At 47.8% G+C, this 22,295-nt stretch overlaps 3 protein-coding genes across 3 annotated transcripts; 2 read left to right on the top strand and 1 right to left on the bottom strand.

The window, feature by feature from the left end:
* Nucleotides 1–2,162: 2,162 nt before the first annotated feature.
* On the top strand, nt 2,163–4,642 carry BDV37DRAFT_156589 (stress-regulated transcription factor RPN4). Its single transcript, XM_032079079.1, has one exon. It carries the CDS (start codon nt 2,326–2,328, stop codon nt 4,474–4,476), a length of 2,151 nt encoding a protein of 716 aa, XP_031939954.1. The 5' UTR covers nt 2,163–2,325; the 3' UTR covers nt 4,477–4,642.
* Nucleotides 4,643–14,144: 9,502 nt separating this feature from the next.
* On the top strand, nt 14,145–16,339 carry BDV37DRAFT_284606 (uncharacterized protein; the record flags this gene model as incomplete). The annotated part of the gene is made up of 4 exons (XM_032087534.1): nt 14,145–14,287; nt 14,984–15,221; nt 15,279–16,039; nt 16,090–16,339. 4 exons carry the CDS (start codon nt 14,145–14,147, stop codon nt 16,337–16,339), a joined length of 1,392 nt encoding a protein of 463 aa, XP_031939953.1.
* A 297-nt stretch (nt 16,340–16,636) lies between these two features.
* BDV37DRAFT_156470 (pentafunctional protein ARO1) lies at nt 16,637–21,938 on the bottom strand. The gene is made up of 2 exons (XM_032079078.1): nt 17,174–21,938; nt 16,637–17,112 (listed from the first exon to the last, which is right to left on the bottom strand). Exons 1-2 carry the CDS (start codon nt 21,842–21,844, stop codon nt 17,047–17,049), a joined length of 4,737 nt encoding a protein of 1,578 aa, XP_031939952.1. The 5' UTR covers nt 21,845–21,938; the 3' UTR covers nt 16,637–17,046.
* Between the last annotated feature and the right edge of the window lie 357 nt (nt 21,939–22,295).

The following is a 22,295-nucleotide window of genomic DNA, read 5'->3' as shown; positions in this document are numbered from 1 at the left end:
TTTTTTTTTTTTATTTTTTTATTTATTTCCCCCCCCCTCCGACCGGCCGAGAAGGTCGAGAACTGGCTGTTGGGGCCGACAAATCACGCTACTGGGGTAGATAGTTTTGATCTGACTTGGACCCGGGAACCGGGGTCCTGGCAGACGAAAGCTCCGAAGCATCGCCGACGTGAACATGACTTATGCAGGACCCGAGGGAAGATTTGTCAAAACTTATCTGATAATGTTGGCAGAAAGTGGTAGTGCATGCCAGAAGCGCCGACTCGGGAGGTAACGTAGGGGCTGCGCCGGACAACTCCGACACTTTCATCATAGCCCGGAGAGGTTCGCTAAGCCCGAACGGGTAGATTACCACTTAATCAGAAATGACAAATTGACAGAGACGGTTAGCGCATAGGCACTAGCCACACAAAAAGAAGTGGCAGTGCATGTGGCTGGTGGAGTGCAGATGCTTGAACCAGGAGCAAAAGTAGAGAACTGCAGAGGAGGAGGGGGGAAGATCTTGACAAAGGGGTCCGCCAGTGGATAACTCCACTGGGGAAAAAAAAACGACAATCACCCAATACTGTTACATGATTCCCAGCGTTGTATGCAGGCGGTTGAACATGTCACCTGTAAGGGACCCTAGTATGTCGTGGCCCCATCAGCACCTTGAGACACGAGATCTCTCTCCCATGACAGTGGCTCAGCTCCCGCGTGTTCCACTCGCTGATTGGCTGCCCTAAGCCCCTAGTGTGAATGAAAAATCCATTTTGGCGCGCGTTGGGTACTATATCGAGATCAGCCATACACTCTAACGCTGAAGACCGTGTGGATGAAGACCCGCCAATCATTGGAGCTATTATTGAATATTTTGATGCTAGGTATTGTGAATGATTCATTATGACACCCGGAGTTAAGCAGCGGTCTACATGATGTTATTTTAGTATTTGTCATAATTATAGAATTTACTAGTCTTTGATTTTTAATTATAGGAAAATAAAATCAATCGGCAGTTTCTAACCGAAACGGATTTAATTGCATATACTCCATGTTCGGAGGTAAAGTGAGTTGTGGCTGATGCTGATGGAATGATGCATAATACTATGCAAGGGAGAAAAAAAAAAAAAAAAAAAAAAAAAAAAAAAAAAAAAAAACAAAAGTGAAAACAAAAAAATAAATAAAAAATATACTGCATTATTGAGGCAGGGATTGTGGCTTGTACCCCGAACAATGGATCTCGTAGTACGATTTCCAGTTACGCTTCGTAGGGTTGATAGTGAATTTAGTCGGAGCCGGGGGAAAAAATGACCGAATAAGCAAGCGACTTCTGCTTTTGCTTTTTTTGTTGAGCCTGTGAATTATTTTTCACAGCCGAGGGAACTTTTCGACCCCAGATGGGTAGTGCAGATCTAAGGGCTCTTAGGCCCTTTTTTTGATTTTTTTTTTTCTGACGCTAAAATAAAATAGGTGGGTAAATATTACTGGATCGCGGAAAGTCCGGCGTAAGTACGGAGTACGGAGTTCTAAAAATCGAGGCGGTAATCTTACGATACTAGTTCACTGACCGGTTGACTCATGATCGGCCGCCGGGGGGGGGGATGCAGTGTGGGTGGGTAAGTTGTGGTAAATACTCGTTCGGTCATAGCCGGTACTAAATGGGTCCTTAGCGTCAGTTTCCTTCCCTTTGGGACTGCAGGTAAAACGTCATTAGTATCATCATAAAAGAGGCGCATCCCCCAAACCGATTGACCTCTTTCCCTTCTACTCCATACCATCAGATCAACTTATTATTCTTCCTGAAACTTGTCACAGTTTATTGATCGCTCTCGACCTTATCAAGCTCTAATCTTTCAGACTCCTCAATTGTATTTCCTCTCTTCCCCACGCACCACTTTGACATTCTCCTCATAGTAGGTTGACCCGTACCAAAATACCGTGACGTCCTTTCTCCATCTTTGACTTTCCCAACTTACGACAACTTTCCCACTCAACCTTGGGTCCACTTGAACCTTCACCATCTGGGAACAGATTTAACTAACCAGCAATCTCTAAAGTTTACGTCTTCTCCTTCCCAAGGATTCCTAAGCGACTGAGTCCTCCATCGCTTGTCCCACCTCATTGGACTACGACCTGCCGGACGCTTCCAGACCCTTCGACCCACTCGTTATCGCAGTTGTTCGGGGATAAAGATAATCGGATCTTGGGCCGTTAGCAACTTTTCTTTGGGAGGCTTGGTGCCATACCTAGTACTTAAACTCTGGAGCCTCCCCCAGTGGCGAATCCTCTGAACTTCCTCATCCACTCCGGCGTCATACCCTTGACGTCCATTCGTTGAAAGAGAACATGTCAATGTACCCTTCGATACGCAATAAGGGTTTTATCTGTGAACCACCAACCTCTACCCCCTTCATCAATTTCCAAGACCCTGTTTTCATTCAGGACGAGTTCCTTTCCGACTGGTCGCAGGAGGCAGCTTTACAGTTCTACAACCAACAACTGCCCCGGCTCCAATCACCTTTCCAGTACCACTCGGGTCCTGAATTTTACTCTCCGCCGTCTTCCGCACCGTCGTCACCGACTTCCTCTCCAGCCTCTTCCACCTCCCACCTGCCAGCGACAGCTGCGGTTGCCGCGGAATACCCCAACTCCTTAGAGGCGCCTTCGATGACACCCGTCTCCTCCTATAACTCATCATTCAACATCCAGCATACCGCGACAACACCGTCCTCACAGCCATACTTGTCACAATATCCTCAATACCTCTTTGAAAACTCCCCAATGTTGGCTCAACAGCCTGTCGCAAACACCCACGGCTGGGAAAACAATCTGCAGCTGCTGAGCTCGGCTCACATGCAGCACAAGGCATCACCCAGTACCTCGTCGACTCGGTCTGCGCCTGCAGGAAGCTCGTACCAGAGATCTAACGCTTCTACATTGTCGAAACCTTTACCCACTCCCGTCCAGACACCTGTTCAGAACTCGTTTCTCACCGCGTCCTATCAGCAGAACTACGACACTTCGGTCCATGATGGTAGCCAAGCTGAAGCGGAAATGGTGAGGCGGGCTGTGATGGAACAACATCAGAAGCAGCAGCAGCAACAAAATCGCCACCAGCATCAGCCAAGTGATTATTCACTGGCACCTTCGGTATCTACTGTGAGCCACAACTCACCAGTTACTCCTCAGACAAATATTGAGGAACTCGACGAGGCCTCGAAGGCGATGGTCAATGGTGAGAAACGATATCCCGATATAGACCGATGGATGGATGATTACTTACATCTCGATGCCTTTGCAGACTACAATAACCAGAACGGAAACAATCTTCCGATTGGCATTCCCAGAATCAACCGAACTATGTCGGACATCTACCAAGACGAGCTCTACAACCCGGCCCTTATGCCGACTCCCCAAGTCTCCAAACAGAACACAAATCAGCAGAGTCTTCTGAACCCATTCAGAAACGTTTTTGCTGATCGGCTGCAAGCTGCCAACCAGGGCCACATGACTGCACGGTCTCATTCTCCTGTTGTAAGCATGCACCGGGATCGGTCTCCTTTCCGACAGAACTCTCCCCTGGCTGCTGAGTACAACGATGGGCTCCAGCAGCCCCAGATGGCGACCAGTGTGCCTATGACTCAGAATGTAGGCCAAAGTCAAGGAGCAGGAGAACCGAAGACTATGTCGCCCAAGGATGCCCTGCTGGACTTCAACGAGGGGGATGATGCCGGGATTCCTTTGTTCCCGGCAAGTCAGCCTGACTTCAACCTTGGTGAAGCCCTCGGCCTACGACGCGAAAGCTCATCATCATTCCCGCAGTCGCAGAACTTCACTTCCATGGAGTCATTCCCTACGCAATACGCTCAGAGTGGACTTCCCCAGCAGTATACCTTTGCGCAGCAGCAACAAGACCACCAGCAACAACAGAACAACCTCTTGCACCAGACTCCCGAATTCCCTGCATCCCTACCCCACTTCGAGTCTACTAACAGTGACGTGGGGGTCAACAATGGTGTGGCTTCTCCACCGGCACAGCCCACCATGGCGATGCGCCCAGTGAAAGAAGAGATCACCCGCCCTGAGCGCACTTCTGCGGACAGTGGTACTTACACTTGCACCTACCACGGCTGCACGCTTCGATTTGAAACGCCTACAAAGCTGCAGAAGCATAAGCGCGAGGCCCACCGTCAGACTACGCCCGGTGGCCACTTGGTTGGGCGCGATACTTCCGCACGCAATTCTCAGGCTGGTCCCCACAAATGTGAACGGATCAACCCGTCTACGGGAAAACCATGCAACTCAGTTTTCTCCCGGCCTTACGATCTTACCCGGCACGAGGACACGATCCACAACGCACGCAAGCAGAAGGTCCGGTGTCATCTGTGTACGGAAGAAAAGACCTTTTCGCGTAATGATGCGCTGACCCGGCACATGCGAGTGGTGCACCCTGAGGTCGATTGGCCCGGCAAGCAGCGCAGGAGAGGCAGGGAGTAAGCCTGAATGGGGTTGTTGGTGTCAGGCGGGCATGCCTCCCATTCGACTTCTATAGCCAACATGGCTACAATTACCCAATTGGAACACGACAAATGGGAAGATCCATTTCGAGGAGGTCCCTTTTCGGGAGCTCCTTTGGGTTCCACCGTTTCCATACCCCCATTGAGTCAAGATGACGCCGGAAAGCCTCTGACGTCATAGTTATACCCAAAGGGGAAAGGACTCGCTACCGGGGCCGGATCGTCGGCATGACTTCCGCTTCGGGAGTCACGGCCTTGTGGCCTTGCAGCCTGGTGCAGCAATCATGACATCATCTTCGATATCATTCCTGAATGACGTCATTGCTCAACAGATCTAATTCTGGCGATGTTATCGGTCACTTTACTTTTTCTTTTCTCTTTTTCGCGATTAGACGGTCGCTTGTGATGACGCATGTGGATTCTTTTTTTCTTTTCGTTTCTACTTCCTACGGTACCATACAGGTGTGGTGTTTCGAATTCAGACAGCCGGCTCAGTATTTTATCATTTTTTCTAATTGCGGTTATTTTTGCGACTTGAGCATATGTGGGGCTTAGATTTTTCTTTTGTTTTGAACTGGTTTTACCACTGGTGGTTAAAATGGTCGCATCCAAAAAGAAGCAACGGGTTCATTGGGGATTTGATGCAAACTGATATTACCCTCATCATAATTATTCTGCGGTTGGTTTTTCCAAAGTTTTCGAGCAAGCCGTGTTACGAATCCTTTTTTGTTACGATGTACAATATTCACTCATCCTGTACGATCACTATGATATGACGTCTGCGTGCTTTTTTCTGATTTGCATTGGGCTGGCATGGGTGTGTTGGGACAGTGTACAGAGTGTGCATTGGATTGGTGTGTATAGTATGACCAACATGTATAAATAGTCACTTAATGAACCGCGAGGTTACCAAAACTTCTGATCCACACCAGACATAATCATTAGTAACCGTCCACCTCTATTTCCGAGTCCTGAGGCAATCATAAGCTCCGAGTCAAGACAGCTCCGTTGTCAAAGCTCAAGCTTAGCTGCCCCTCACTTCGCTTAGCAAGTCAAGCCATCATCACCATAACCATCGTCCATAGACATCAAGATCCCCGACCGACTAGTTGGTAGAATACGAGCACGACTACGTATACTCTCCATTGAAGATGGAAATTAAGACCAGCCGTGCGCTTCCCACTGGCCCTCTCGTCTCGCCCATAGGATGCCAGCAATTGAATCGTCAACATCATCACCCTGTTAATCACGTCGATCTTCCCCGCACTAGGCCCCACTGTAATTCCCATGCAATCGGCTGTTGTGTGCGTTGATTCGCCAATGGGTCTAGAGCTGTGACAAACATGATCCATTCATGCACGTCTCCTTATATTAAGGCCCATCGGTGATACGAAAAGTCGTTATCCGTGGGTCCAATCCTGCTATTAGTGGCATCATTTGACAAATAACGAATCGAATAATTCCATTCAGAAATTAGAATTTAAAATGAACAATATGTATACATGAATCAGAAACTTCATAGCCACAATTTTCATGTGTAACGCAATGCGGTATTGTGACTTTTGACGGGAGGGAGTGGGGGTTTACCGAGTACATTTGAATTGAATTGTTCTTTGTATGTATCGCATGTTTGTTTGTATGTACAAGGTTTGTGGCGCAGTTACTACATAAAAATATTTGTATCTACTTTATTTTAATTCACTGTACAGTTCGCTATACATATTGCTGTAGACCTGAAACTGAACCTAAATTGGAAGTTGAGGATCCCTAATTTTTACAAATTCTGTTTCTGAAATTTGACAATCATTCAAAAAAGACAAAGAAAGGGATGCGTGTGATCTCAGATCTACAGTTGAGGTAACCGCGATATCATACTTCAGTCATACGCCCTGTTTTGCGAAGGGATGGGACTTGAATCATTGAATCATGGGGCAGATTGTCGTAGTACATCCATACATACCGATGACGGGAAAAGGGGATGTACAGTAATGTAAGATTGGATTCGTGCGGCGTTGATCATGACGCCATTTTGCAGGGGGCTTTTGGTGGGTGTGTCTCGGGTAGAGATCCACTGTACTTTCTTTGACTGTGGCTGAGACTATCTTAAACATTCTTTGGGTTCGTTGATGTAGTACTCGGAGTATGGAAATGTAAATATGGTGAATGGTTGTATTCGTCTATCTTGTGTATAATTGGAGACTCGATCACTGTACTGTCTGGTGTAATTGAAGAGTCAATTAATAGTAGTAGTTCTCTGGTGGGGTAAAGGACTCATCTAATTACTTTGCATGAAGCTCTACAGAGTAACTAGTAGGGACAGATATTTACATCCATTAGTCCTGTTCATGACAGTTGGAAGATCACTTGTCGGCAGAGCTGAAATGTTCAGTCCGTGTGGCTTGAATAGTTTGTTGGGAGTTGTTGTGTATCAGTTCTACTACTCTCACTAGGCATCTCTTTCAATAGAACGGGCGAATGCTCTGGTAAGGAGGTATCCCTGAGCATCCTGAAAATGCCTTGACTTTTATCTACTGCGCTTTCAAGAGCATTCTGCCATCGCATATCACTTCAATCCTTGAAATATCGACCCAGCTTGTTTCACATCTACCAGGCCATAACTCCGACTTCGCTTCACGAAACCTCTGACTCCCAGATAACTGATCAACTGGCTGACCTTCTATCAGATCGTCGAGTGACCAGTGCCTGATGAACTGCTCTACCTTTCTTCCAAGCTTTCGCGGAAAGTGACTGTCCTCGTGCTGATAGATATCGATTATAACCGGTAGTCTGGAAGGGTTCTTCCACAACGGACTGCAAAGGAACGAACTCTATATAACAGCATTCCGCAGCACGCAGATATCAACATAGTGTATCGTAGTCTATTGAATATGCGGTATGGAACTGACTTTTCCTTAACACCATCCTCATTATCTCTTCTACTTAGACCGAATACACTCCGTGCCCTAAGATCTTTGAAGTTCTATTGTACCAATGTCCATTGCGAAGTCATTCAAGATTCTTGCCCTTGCCGGCCTCATATCAACGCATTATCCAATCTAGGCTGAAATATTGACTGCGCGGATGCCGGCTTCAAAGATTCAATTGTAAGAAAGCTAGCATAGAATTCTCCCAAAGGGCGCAAAGCTATCGATTGCGTGGCGTTTCCATTTTGGTAGATCTCTTATGTTGATAAGGGGCTAATTTGTTGGCGTGGACTGGAAGTACACTCATTTTCTTAATTACGGAGTTTTGGGTACCTGCTGAGAACGCCATATGTTACTATTTCCTATATAATATGCTAAACGGGCTGATACGTCTGCTACTGAGACATGTGATCTTCTGGGATGGTTCTCTGCATAGCATTTGGTCCCCTTCTAGTCTATTTCAGGGTATTCTGGTGAGTTTATTCTCCAGCGATAAGGGAGCCGACCTTGTTGCTGCATAAATCTTGAGAGAGAGCGCGAAGCACTAGAAGAAAAAGATAAAAAAAAATAGAGATTCTATCTTGCGAAGCGATCTATATAGTCTGCTATCCCAGCTCGCCCAATCAGAAGGTGTTAACACTCCCACTTTCAATCTCCTCCATCCTTAGTAATATCTAGATTAGATATCGAGTTTGCCAGAGTGAATAATATCACCGTTAACGAGAAACATCTTTTCTAAAACAAGCCAGTAATTACGAAGCCACGAGCACCCGGGCAGTATACCACTGCCGACACAACACGCATTTGAATGCATGTGGGTCAGGAATGATATAGATCTATTAGCATTTGTCCGAATTTGATTCTGTAATCGAAACATAGCATGCCAGCCTGGGCTAGAGGGGCAAGGAGAAGGCTTTGGCGGAAGGGTTTGCTAGATATTTCGCCATTTGATGGTCCTGTCTGCGTTTGATATGGGTTCTGGTATACGGGTGTGTCGGATTTAGAACTATTTCAGGTTTCATTAACCTGTCGTTGTAGTTGTATTTTAGAATAGGCTGTGCAAGTGTTCTTACCCTTCCATTTTTGGTTATTCCTTGAGATTGAATAGTGAAGGCGCCGACTATACGAATCTTGTTTGATATAGTCCAAGACCGCCGTAGTCAAAGGGTCGAGCACAATAGAACCACCGATAGAGCGAATGCAGTGGCAGGAGCGCGTGGTGGAAATGATAATGAGAGTTGGGCTACTTCCTCGGGGTGAAGCCATGCTATTTCTATTAGTTGACTCATTTAATAGGGGCGTAGCCTAATTTTTATTCATATCCATGGTTCCCTGTATGATAGTGCACCTACAACACCAAGAACAAACTAGTTATAGAAACTTAGGAAAGTAGGAAACCACGAAACTCCAAAGGAGAATATATGCCCATAAAAGCTCTTGATGACGGCCGTCATCCTTTCGGCCGTAGCGAGCTTCTTACATCCTTGAACTCAAGCTTCCTCATAATGCTGAGGTAGTCTAGTCTGTTGAGCAAGTTGATCATATCTCGTACGTCTGCAACTGTGGAATGGAGGCACCAGAGGACGTTCTTCTGACGTCTTAGTACCAGTGCAAATTCCTTTAGACCAGGTATGGATCTTTGTGATGTAGTGGTAAGAAATAGCTCACCAAAAGCATACCTGTCAATGAACAGTAAAAAACCCACTGCACGAAGATCATGGCATGTTCGACGGCTAACAACCGGTCAAGCAAGTTGATAGAGGGTTAGTCAGGAACCTTGACAAGCATCAGGGTTAAGTTAATGTGTCCAGAACAACTCGCCTTAGGAATTGCTAAGCAATGATGCAATTACAGTCCCAAATGATGCTCTAGACTGGATGACTTATCCCTGAAGAATGGTAGATTCTATCTCTGTGCAGTCGGCGGTCATCTTCAATCCGTGCCAGGTGTTGTTTGAAACTCCCTCATGACTGCACCGGCTGGCTCTATCACGAGCCAATTTTTGTCAAAAATAAAATACAGCATAAATGTTTCGAGCCGTCATTATTATGCCTGCTTACAAGGTCATTGTGAACCTGCGGACCTTCGGCCCTGATGAGTGGCCGGGAGACAACTCTTCTCGCCTTCAATGGCCTAGAAGTAGCACGTCTTAGCCGGGGTCTCGAATGTCTATGCATTAAAGGATTAGTAGATGCAAGACTACTCCAATTCTGGCCATCTGCGGTTTCACTAATTGCTGGATTCTCCGAAGTTTCTCCCGACTATGGAGTGTAACTGCCGGGCTGTGTTAAGAAGAAGCAAAAAAGAGACTCCGGCGTCACCGACTGCAATGAGGTGGCATGGGAATAATAAGATGCGTTCTTAATCATAACCCCGTGCGTGTCTAAAATATGAACGGCTTTCGTAGGCAGCTGGAACGGTATAGGTCTTAGTGGAAACACGTCTCAATCATTTGCCGGGTTCTTTCAAAGCCACCTATGATGGGAAAGAAGCGTCTACATTATCAAATTGCTCCACAAGGGTGATGCAGCTCATGATCCCGTGAAAGGCTCTTGCTTCGTCGGGGGATTGTGCTCCGGCCATTCGCTTTATGTACGGAGATAGAAGATTCCTGTTTTGCCTCCGCGGCTCATCAATATTCGGTTGTAGAGCGATTCAGCCTTCGGTATCGGTGTCCAAGTATTCCTGGGCGAGTTGTTGGAACTCGTGCCAGGCTTAAATTCTCAGTAGATTGATTTTTGCGTATGGCGATCTCTTTGTCGCTAAATGAATAAGGACATTGTCCGGCAAAGCTCAAGCTTGACCATTCGCTGAAAATCATTCTACTAAGCTTACCTGGAGTGGAATAACACCAACTTCAGCGACTTCTCCACGGCGGATGAAAAGTTCTCGGAAAACACATGGGATATTCATGGCGTTATGTGCAACTCTATCTTCAAGGATTATCGCAGCTTCGTAGACTTTTTCTAGTTTGGCCTGGGACCATTCCTGTAAAGCAGCAGCTTTACCTTCGTCCACGTCACTGAAGTCATCAGGAAGTTTAGGTTGTATAAGCACTTTTGTATAGTTTTGCGGAGGCTTTAGAAACAAAGATCACTGGGCTTGAAGAAAGAACGGAAGGATCGACAAAGATTGAAAATCAATTAGCGATGCTATCCTTGAGCTCTCCTTAGGTGAAACAAAAATATTCCCTATATGGAGGTCACTATGCCATAGTGTAGGCTGAACAGACTAGGATAACACTGGATGTGAGTCCAGCATCTGCATTAGATCCATTGCATATTCTAAAAGCTGGGTTTGTTCTTGAATGCTTCCTCGGCTAAATGTTGGCTGCTTATCATTTGGGTGCTTGCTTGAGGTCTGATATAGCTCTCGCATTGCAATTGATATCCCGAGATCTGATACTGTATTCTCTATGCGATCATTAGCCTGAGCACATGGCAGAGTCCGGGTTACTCACAAGGCCCTCGATCAAGACCCCCACTTCGAGTGGATAAGTCCGTATATATCCTCACTGGTATAAAGGGTGTGAGTAAGTGGGGAAACTATGGTCAGGAATACATACCATACTCCAAGAGCTTATCTCACATGCTGTTGCAAGGGACAGCAATCAACAGGGAAGGTTCGCAATGGCTTCCTTTCCATTTGGCTTTTTCATTAGAAGAGCCTTGCTAAAGCCTCCTTGGAGATACGAGATGAGTCCCCATCGGCGAAAGTAGCAACATCACCAAGCGTATCCAAGTCGAACTTCAGGTAACGCTGATCAAGCTGGCGTTATTCGTCCACAAGGAAATTCCCGTTAGTATACCATACTCACGTGTCCGGCCCGACATGTTGTCCCGAGCTGAAAAGGTTCATAACTACAATGGCATTTGCATCCCTTCAACCTCCAACATTGCTCGATAACTTTTTGTCTACCCTTGGCTCTATATCTTTTCCTTTTCCTTTTGTTTGTTATGCCCTCAATATCGAGAGCTGTTTTATCTGTCCTGGTGATCCTATCTGGATGATCAAGGCCTTGCCCTTATTCAAGATGGGCTGAAGGATCCTACCATCGTTCTGGGGTAAAGAGACACCCAAAAAAGGGGCGAAAAAAGAAAAGAAAGAAAAAAAGAAACAAAGAAAAACAAAGAAAGAATGATCGCTTGGATCTGGGCGCAAAATTCGGGATCATGCTGATCCTCTCATGTTGGCCAAATTTGGCTCACCGTATGAACAAATCCGAGTGTAGGCAAATACTTCTGTCTCTTGGCACTTGGTACAGGACTATCCACGTCATTATTTATATACTAAAGATAATAAGCTATCTGGCATGGACCTAAGCGCTAGTTTACTGGAATAGCAAGCGATGGCGCCAAAGGCCACGTTTTCTGTTGCCAGCACCACACGCGCAACTGTCCCGTTTTGCTCTCACCGAGTCGATCGACAAGATGTGCCGCGCATCCTTCACATTGCTATAGTGACCAACTACGGATCAATTCTCCACTTTGCTCCAAATACGTGGGGGAGGACTTTCTTTCTCACGGTAATTCGTTTGACCGCTCTACTTATGTGCTTCAATGCCTTGAGCCAAGTATGGCAAGGACTATCGTTCCAGCTCGTTCTACCAGTGATCCCTTTGATTGGTCGACACCGAACATGACTATAATGAGCGTTAATAAGCGATTAGCGATCAGCTAGTCATGCACGCGTTCGAAATTAGCTAGGAACTGGTACCCTTTTCGCCGTGTACAGGGGTGGTTAACCGGAAGCTACCGGGTTGGATGTGAAGCTCTACTTCCACTGTTCCATTGGCCTGATGGTTCTTGAGATCAGATCGAAGCAGAGGAATGAAAAATGGTACAACAAACCAAAAGTTTAGGCCTGAGGAATAAAACTGGAAAGGAGAGGGCAAGAAGAACGCTGCCTCAGCCGTTGATCGCTTGCAAATCAGACTCTGAAGATCTCAGTTTCAGGTACCATTTAACCTTATTTTCATTCCTCACGTTCCCAAATTCCAATACTTGCAAGTTGCTATCCACTAGGAAAAACTAATCTGAATCCACCTCCGTGTGAGCTACACCAGACTGGTATGGCTTGGCTTCCTTTGAGAAACTTTACGTCCCACCGACCCGCTGGAGTTTAGTGGCTTAGTCCTGCTAGTGATATCTACCTACCTCGGCTTTTCGCTGCGACTAGCACATCGTTCAAGACTAATCGATTTTCAACCCAAGAATGTCTCAAAATGGGAAATGGAAAGTGAGACAGGAGCGTATGGGCTTCTTCCTTGACTATGAACTTTGGTTGACCTCTGCTGGAGGAACCCTTAAGTATTATCTTCCTTGTTTACTCAAGGAACATGGGCTTTTGAACCCCCCACATTGACCGGCATCCGGCCGAGGTCGGTACTGTCTAGAACAGTTTGAAGTATTGATGAAGCTGAGTATTTCAGATGGATGGGCAGTTACAGTCGTCGGCTCCAGACACGCCTAGGAGCCGATAACGTCGATCAGCAGCAAGAATTTCCCCCTTCCTAGACCCTTAGCTTCTATACTATATCCCGAGATTCATTGGCTGTCTACAGGAAAAGGATCTACGTAGTGTAGGCACTTTATTCAAGACTACCTAATCACAATACATGCAGAAAGGTACGTAGACCCTGTGAATCACGTGGACAACCCTAATCACATTCTGCGTTTTAGACTACACAGTATATGTACCAGTTAGATGGACATCAAAGCTGGGGAAAGTGGAACCCGCCAGTCCATTTTTCCACCTATTCGTTTCTCCGAAGATATGCCCAAATATGGCGCGAAAAGGCCATCAATAGGGGAGACAGAGTGGCGGGCTGGTTGAAGCTGATCTTTTTCCAGTTAGGGAAGGCAGTTCTGCCTGGTACTTGAGGAGCTGTCATTGCTTACAAGCCTATGAAAAGACAGATGATCCTCTGTAATTTATTTTTAGCGCTCTATGATTCCTTTCTGGTCGGTACCATTCGTCAAGCCCGCATCACCAGGCATCCGCTATTCGATCTAAAGTACACGCGGACTTTCGCACCCTAGATCGATTGCGACGATTGAATACCATTACTGCCTAGACCACCGGTATGGTGCAATACCCGACCAGAGTTATCCGGGTATGTCCAGTGATAAAGCCATAACCCTTGTTATCATCGTTATCATCCTTTTCGCCACTTTTCCGGTATGCATTCGCTTGTTCTTCTTGGCCGAAACCATCGCGCATTCCTTTGAAACGGGCTCTTGTATACACCGAGAAATAGTAGCATCTGGTGATTGCTCGGCAGGGACGGTAAGGATGGCACTATTCAAACCCAACGACGTTAAGCATACCGCTGATCGACGTGGCCGGGCCGTTGCCAGAAACCATCTTGTTCTTCAGCCGAGAAGCTAAACCGCTTTGATTTCAACCGGACGAGTGGGTCGGGTCTGAATCCTTCGATTCCAGAATTCAGGGCGGCGGGTGACAAAGTGGAATTACCTGTCTGGGGCCTTGGACGATTTGCCCGCTTGGGGCGCATGTTCAGAAAATAGATCGAGCCATTTAATGTCCTATGATCTGAGGGCATTCTGATTGCACAGTACCATGTGTTTCTAGCGTGAAGGAAACGCATCAAGCTAGTGGAGGCCTTTAGCGCGACCAGCAAGTTCCGGCCGTCTTTTGCTTCCAAGTTCCGATGTCAACTCCACTTCTCATTGGAGCCTTGATATGCATATCTTCATCGAGGATGGCTAGGATTCAGATCCTTCTATTGCAGGCCACTTTCTCGTACCCTCCTCCACAGTCGATCAAAGTTGCTCTTATTGAGGCCCCGGACGATGAATCCTTCGCTCCACGGTCCCTACTTATGGACGAGCATGCGGCTACCCGGTGATTAGGGCTAGCTTAAGACTATCCTAGGCAAAGGGAAGCCAATAAAGGATGTAGGACTAGCGTCGACACTAGATGATGAGCCTGCAGATGAGGGATATCAGAGTTTACGAATGCTGGACCCTCAATTGAAACCTGACGGGAGCGGAAGCGGGTCTCAGGATGCCAATCACGTTCACTGATACGTAGCTGGTGTTTTAATCTGGAGATTCAAGAAAACGGAAAATTCCGCGGCCATCCTTCAGAAGAAGATACATTGGCTATCCATGCAGGCATTTCCCTAGTCAAACCAATATATCCGACGGCTTTGAGCCTAGCGTGATGCTCGAAGCGGTCACGATCTATAAAAGGTTCAATCACTCGCTCGCCGTCCAGCCAGAACCTCCACTCGATCAAGATACCTCGTCACCCCCCCAGATCAGATTAATCATATACCTACATACATACGTATATACATACATATATATCTCTCGCAATGGTGTCTTCTTCCGAAGTCCCCAGTCACTTGTCCAATAGTTGGAAAGCCACCGAAGCCCCTTCCCGACGTTCATCGCCCCGTCTCTGCTCTGCATGCGACGCTTGTCGTCAGTCTCGTGTCAAGTGTACCGGCGGTAATCCATGCCAACGTTGCGGGAACAATGGTGCAAATTGTCATTACAGTGTTTCGATGCGGAATGGAAGGCTGAAGGCGAACAGAGTGCAAAAGCCAGCTGCTCAAGCTTCACCTCCCTACAGCGGTACTCCTACCGGCAGACATAACCGCGGAAGCTCGAGAGACCTGCACATGAATGACGGTCTAAGTGCAAACACAAGCACAATATCTGCTCCACAGTCTGTCTCCAACGATGGGCTGTCTTCATGTGATACAGATCCCTCCTTCACGGGGCCCTATTTTGCAACTGGATTGAACCACAGCTCTTTACTGCAAGTATCAGTATGCCTAGTCACACCCCCTGCAAGGTTCATGCTGACTCCAAATTGAAACCCATAGGCTGATCTGAATGTTCACCACCCATCCAGCACCCCAATGGATTCTATAACCTCCAACCTGGCTCTGTCGTCAGATATGCTCCTCGGCATAGGCCTAGGTTCTGGCAGTTCTACAGATGATGAGTGGAGTTCTTCGACCGGAATCTCTAGCTTTAATATGCCACCGAGCCCGTTCGACTTGGGTAGTCGGCCTCGCTCAGCTAGATGTGCGTGTATGAGGGTACAGCTGCTCTGCATCGCTGAGCTAAGTGGGGCTCAAGATGACATTGACCATATGGTCCTGGGTTCCATTCTTGAATTATCTCGTCAAGCATGTGAGCAAATTAGACAAGAGCTGTCCTGTACGCTCTGTACAAAAGACTCAATCCGATTTATCATGACCATCGTCGTGCTCCAACACCTTACAAACCTCTTCTGCAGGGTGGCCAACAATGGTGCATGGTATGTCTCTAATGCGCCGCTGGGCTTAGGGTCATTTCGGCTGTCGGAGGAAGAGGACCGAGCACACAAGAGCCTACTCGTTGTCTCATCTCTAGGTTATGTAGATGCTATCCTGGACCTCCTGGGAAGCTCGGTGCGAGAGTTCCACTACGCAGAAATTGTGCAACAGAAGACTGGTGAAATAGCCACAGAGACGGGCCGTTCTAATCTCAAATGGATCATGGAGACGGTGTCCCGCTTGAGGGGTCAAGTCCAAACGATGATCAAAGTGATAGGGGGGTTAGATTGGGCGCGCACTACGAGTGGTATTCAGCAGGAATAGTCATGGCTGTTAGGATCAGAGGTCATCCCTGGATCTAACATAAGACTAGCCGCAGATTTCTGCTGTCCTCCTGTCCGACGAGTGGGTTGATCGAATCACAGTATGGCCCATGGCTGGTTAAGTTACTTCCGGTCGACTTGTTGACCATACCTGTGGGCCACTCCTCACCATATCTTCTGGTGACTGATCACCTCTGTATCAGTCTCCGTCCGGCTAGTCCACCCACCACAACAACATCTACGCTGGTTACACAAGAACGTTTCCTGACCGATCTCAAACATGGTCCTCAGCGCGGCTGAAGGGGCGTTTCCCAGTAAAGGCTTACAGTAGTAAGCCTGCTGTGATAGATTCTGACGGTTCACGTTTTCCTATACACTGATCCGTCCAACTGAACCGCGCCAACCAGCATCCGGCTCGGGTAACAGAACCTCCGGCGGATAGAAGAGCCCGCTCAATCTTCTGTTGTTGTGCTGAACGTGTTGCTCATTGAGCGGAATCCCAGGTGTACGCCTCTGTGGCCTAGGACGGGTTTTCCATCTGAAATGAATCGAGGCCCATCTGGAGTTTACGTGTGAACACTTCGGGGTAAGCGTTATTCCGTTCTACTATACTAGCTTGGAAACAAATATCCTCATCCTTCTTCTTTTCCTTCCTTTTCTTTCAAAGCAGAACCCCTTTTTCTTGATTACAAGACCTGGGTTTTTCGAAAAGTAGAAGTCATGATAGATTTGTATCTAAATTTTGTGTCATGTTCCAATAGAAGCCGAGTTGTACAGGAATCTCGATAATAAGGCGAGGCAAGGGAAAAGAAACACAGATCCACTGAAGAAAGTACAGGACCAAATACACGAGTGGGTGATAGTTATAGAAGATAGAATGCTACCATCATTGAACTTATGCACTATTTTTTGTTTCCCAATACTTTATATCTAATACTGTATAAGACAGCGCTTTTATTGTGAGAAAAATGTTAATGCAAAACTTCTCAAGACACGTTTAAGCAGAACTAAGAGCCAAGCACGGCGGCCCTTGCATCCTCATAGAGGGGAGAAATCCCAGTCCAATGTTTGAACTATATAGCGAGTCAGTTTCTGATGTTCAATAGAGTACTATGGATACGGATTAAAGCTTACCTGGTACCATCCCTGACCAACCAGAGTCTCAAGTCCGGGAATAGTCTGCCAATCGGAATCGGAAGCCAGCTGCATCAATGCCGTCACGGATGGTTTGTAAGCCATCTCAAGAAGAACACGGTGTGCCTTCTCTCCTGTCTTGACCACATCGGCATCGGCCTCTTGGGCGCGCTCAAACATGTGGCAGAGGATCTCACGCATAACGGGGTCGATTGGCTTGTCGGCAGGGATAGTGCCGATGGCCACAGAGGGAAGCGTCTTTAGTGTCTCCAGGCTCTCGACGACCTGGATATTGTAGCTGGAGGGGAAGGTCGAGACCATGCTCTGGAGCTTGGCGGCCGATCGTCCAATAACATAGATAGGAGAGAATCCCATGCTGTGGAGGGCGTAGATAGCAGCGCGGGCAGTACCACCGCCACCGATAACGAGAGCACTGACATCCTTATTGGCAGTCTCAACACCGGCGTTACGGAGGGACAGGGTCATTCCTTGCCAGTCAGTGTTGGTTCCCACTAAGCGCGCTGGCTTGTCTCCATTGGCGACAGGAATGATAGTGTTCACGGCGCCAATTATTTCGGCTTCTGGTGTGATCTCGTCTAGTAGGGGCATGATGTCCAACTTCAAAGGGATTGTCACGGAAGCGCCTCCAAAATCAGGAGACCGAATGAAGTCCTTGACGTCTTCAACGTTCGCCGTCTCTAAACGGCCATACTCGTGAGGAAGGCCGGTCTGGGAGAACAGTGTATTATGGAGAACCGGGGAGCGAGAGGCTGAGATGGGGGTGCCAAACAATGCGAACTTCTTTTGCTTTATCTCTCCCATCAGGGACAATCCTTTGCGGATTTCGGTCGCAGAGAGTTGACCAGGAGCAGCCTTGAAAGGCAGGCTAGGGTGAGAAACTGGGGTCATGAAGCCATTTAGGATACGGCTGAGTTGTCCGTTATCGCCCATGTTAATAGTAATTAATGGCGTCTCGTGTGCTTCCTCTGCCCAGATCTTAAATTTCCTGAGCGCCGTATTATCATCTAGGTTCTTTGAAACACCGACAAGCTTGATGATGTCGCCGTATTCAAGAGCTTTGTTGTAGTACTTTATCCACGACATATTCGCCCATGACAGTTCCCCCTTGGGGTCGTGGTGTGATGCGATGATCTTTGAGTAGCCCTTCATCTCTGTGACGGTGCGCAGCATTTCGTCGGGGAAAGCGATTTCGAGGTCCACAAATTCACTTCCAGATCTGAAGGCAAGGCGGTACAGCTCCATTGCAGCATCGTGCGCTTCATCAGGGAAACGGCCGCCTTGACTCTTAGTGCGAATCGTGAATATCAACGGAAGCGAAACGCAGCTACGCAGGTAAGCCATCTGCTCGGCCACATAGTCGACCGACGGGATGTCATTATCCGATGATGGGTCCTTCAATAAATCGACGCGGAGTTCCACAGCGTCGGATCCCACGCAGACCTTTTCTAAAATATCGCCAGAAGTTCGCAAGTCGGGCAAGGTCAAAGACACGAAGAAGGAATGCTTCTTGCGCTTAATGATGCTCAGGCTGTCCGATTCACCGGTGACAACATTGAAGAAACGGGTGAAATCCTCTGATGCCTTAGAGAGCTTACCCGTGGCATGCTGACTGTAATACTGGATGTTGCTACATTCTTGGAACCATGGCTTCCTGCGTAACCATACGCCCATCATATCCTCAACGTAAGCGGGGCGGGTCTTGTCAATGTTGAGGAAGTCCATCACTTGCGTGATATCGCGCATAATTAGCATGACATTGCCTTTGTTCTTATGATAGTCAACGAGCAACTTTCTGGCCTCCGGAATCTCAACTATGCCCCCACCACATGCGAGAACATAACCAGTTGAGCGTTCCTTCAAAGTGCGTTGCAAGAGGTTAAGCTCGGCCTCTCTAAACCCTTGCCAGCCACGCTGCTTGACAATTTCCGGAATCGTCTGACCTTCAACGTTTTCCAATTCGGTATCAAGATCCACGAATGGACGATTCAAGGTCTTTGCGACCCAGCGACCAGTCGTGGTTTTCCCGGCACCACGCATTCCAATTATGAAGACTGAAGCAGTGGCCCTTCCGGCACCAGCCAGAGGTGATGATTCCTCTTCTTTCAGTTCTTTACCCTCTAGTTTGGCTGAGAACTTCAGCCTCAAAGTGTCCCACCAGCCAGGCCATGTCTTGCCTACACATTCCTTTTCTAAGATGAGGGTCGGCTGAGGAGCCACTAGAGAGAGTACGCTGAAGCTGAAAGCAACGCGGTGGTCGTCATAGCAGTAGACACCGCCAGCTGGCTGCCGAAGAGTTGAGCGGTCAATACCGTCAATCTCAAGTCCATCATCGTGTTCCCGACAGACAACGCCGAATTTGGCGAGCTCATCCTTCATGGCCTTGATACGATTGCATTCCTTTACACGCTGGTTTGCGATTCCATAAATACGAGTGGTATGGTTCGCGCCTTCTCCACGAGCAACAGCAGCGAGAACAGATGCTGTAAGGAATGCGTCGGTCATAGGTTCCATATCCACGTTCGGCAGCGGCCGCAGAATACCATCGGACGGTCCGACGACAGTGGTTGAGGTGTCAGTCTGCTTGACGGTACAGCCCATGGGCCCCAAGACCTCGACGGCAAAACGGGCATCACCTTGGAGGGATTTGGATCCGATGTTAGGAACGGTGCATGTCGTTCCAGTAATCGCTGCAATTGCCAGAGGATAAGTCGCAGAGCTAGCATCGCTTTCAATAACGTATTCGGCAGGGTTCACGTAACGGCCCTGAGGAATATGGTATGTGTGTTCCTCAGTCGTGGACTTTTGCACATCGATACCGAAGGATCTCATCATTGCCGTTGTCATGTCAATGTAAGGCTGAGAGATGGGCTTACCACCCACCAGTTTCAATGTGACTGGCTCCTTAGCGTACGGAGCACACATGAGCAAAGACGATACGTATTGAGAAGACACTTTAGCAGCAAGGTTGATTCTTCCTCCTGCAAACCCGCCAGACGCAGCTACCTTGAGAGGGAGACTGCCTTTCCGCTCCATATACTCGACCGAAGCACCATTTGCTGTCAGTGCATCCACAAGGTCGCCAATGGGTCTTTGCTTCATGCGGTTGTTGCCAGTGAGGACGCTTGAATCTACGGTGCTTGCATTGGCAAGGGTTGCGACAGTGGTGAGGAATCTAGAGGCAGTACCTGCGTTACCGAGGTAGAGCTCAGAGGGGCTTGCTTGAAGGTTTCCGCCTTTGCCATTTACTACAAGCACTTCACCCTCCTCCTCCCAGGAGAAAGTTGCTGCACCGAGTCTTTCCAGAGCGTTCAGCATGACTTCAGTGTCGTCGGAATGCAGTAGATTCTTGACGCGGCAAGTTCCAGAACCAAGAGCAGCAAGAACCAAAGCTCGGTTGGAAATACTCTTTGAGCCTGGAGGAATGCAGATAACATTAGATGCTGGCTCTACGCCAGGGTGTACTTCGATGCTGGGGGCAAGAACAACGCCGATATCCTCATTGGGAACTACACTAGCCTTTGGCTCGTATGTGCGTCCAATAGCCGACAAAAGAACGATCTTCTTCTTCGGACCATCATTCTTCTTATCGAGAGCCATGTTGAAAAGCAGCTGGTCAACCGAGCAATGCTTTCCGGCAGTGAGTTTTCTAATACGCGAATCTTTCAAAGACGTGGGCAATCCGTAGGCGGCGATGCACTTGACAATCCGAGCTACAGCAACACCCTTGAGAATGCCAAGGTGCCGGGCAAGCTCTGCTTCTTTTACCATACCAATAGCAACACACTCTCCGTGAAGAACCTGAGGAGTGAGAATTGCTTCGATAGCATGGCCAATGGAGTGACCCCAATTGAGAAGGTTTCGGAGGCCGCCCTCTCGTTCATCTGCAGAGACAACATAGGCCTTGTGACGAGCGGATGCGAGGATCCGTGCCTTCAGAATATCCTCAATACCCTCAAACCAACGCTGGCCCCGCTTACGCTCACTCCGGACAGCAGTCAAGATCACCTCAGCATTGTCCTCCAATGCAGTGAATTCTTCTTCACTAGAAATGGCAGCCGTTTTGATAACCTCAGCCATGCCGTTAATGAACTCCCTAACGGGAAGCGTTTCCAAGAATTCCAGGTCAATGTAGATCCTTGTCGGCTGCCAGATTGCGCCGATCAAGTTCTTTCCCAGCGGAGTATCAATCGCAGTCTTTCCACCAATTGAAGAATCCACCATAGCGAGGAGGGTCGTCGGAACCTGGACATATCGAACACCACGCATATACGTCGAGGCCACAAATCCAGTGAGATCTCCAATGACACCTCCGCCCAGCGCAATAACCACAGTGTCACGGCCACATGGGGGACTTTGGCTCAACATCCAATCTTCGATATCTGCTTTAGTCTGTCGGGATTTGGAGACCTCCCCTGGTGGACAATGGTATACTAACAACCGTGGGGCGGGGGAAACGGCGGCGGCGGCATCCTCGAAGCTCTTTTGGAACCCGGGGGTATATATCGATCCAATGTTCGTATCGGTGATGAGAACGTAGGTTGTGGAGGGACAGCCGCTGATCAGGTCCTTAGCGACATAGTTACGCCAAAGGCCGAAATCAGCGATTATACTCTCCTGCCCCAAAATCTTTATCTTAGTGGGTTCGGCCATGGTTGGAGTCGCACGGGATCTAGGTAGTAACCAAGGTGATTTGCAATAGTATTTGACGTGAAAGGAAATCGATATGTCGTTTTAGTTCATGCTGTGGATAATTACAAGAGCTCCAGGTTCGTCTGACGCACAATCGCAACCACCGACTCTGAAGTTGGTAGAGAATCGCACGTTGAATCGATCACTTGTCAGTGAGATCTGGAGCGGGGCAGGGCTCGGAAAATAAAAAGGTCAAGAAGGATAATTCTTTTTTTTAAAAAAGCAATTGCTGACAGATGACTCAAGGAAATCTGACTCCAATCGCTCCGAGCAAAAAAGAAACAGGACAAAACGCGAAAACGAGAGCTTATGGTCTTTGCCCTCGTAGTAAGCGGTAGTGTTGTACCAAAAATTCCACCGGATGAAGATGAATTGACTCACCGTTCGTTCTCCGATGTCGCCCCGGATTCGT

The sequence above is a fragment of the Aspergillus pseudonomiae genome, assembly GCF_009193645.1.
Source record: "Aspergillus pseudonomiae strain CBS 119388 unplaced genomic scaffold BDV37scaffold_49, whole genome shotgun sequence".
In the NCBI taxonomy this organism is placed as follows: Eukaryota; Fungi; Ascomycota; class Eurotiomycetes; order Eurotiales; family Aspergillaceae; genus Aspergillus; species Aspergillus pseudonomiae.
This window is presented reverse-complemented; position numbering and strand designations above follow the sequence as displayed.

What these genes read in the sequence shown, in the direction of transcription:
- BDV37DRAFT_156589 (XM_032079079.1), top strand. Translation starts at nt 2,326, where the DNA reads ATGTCAATGTACCCTTCGATACGCAATAAGGGTTTTATCTGTGAACCA.
- BDV37DRAFT_156470 (XM_032079078.1), bottom strand. Translation starts at nt 21,844, where the DNA reads ATGGCCGAACCCACTAAGATAAAGATTTTGGGGCAGGAGAGTATAATC. An exon ending in TTGGTCAGGGATGGTACCAG is followed by an intron (nt 17,113 to 17,173) that starts GTAAGCTTTAAT and finishes CTCGCTATATAG; the next exon opens with TTCAAACATTGGACTGGGAT.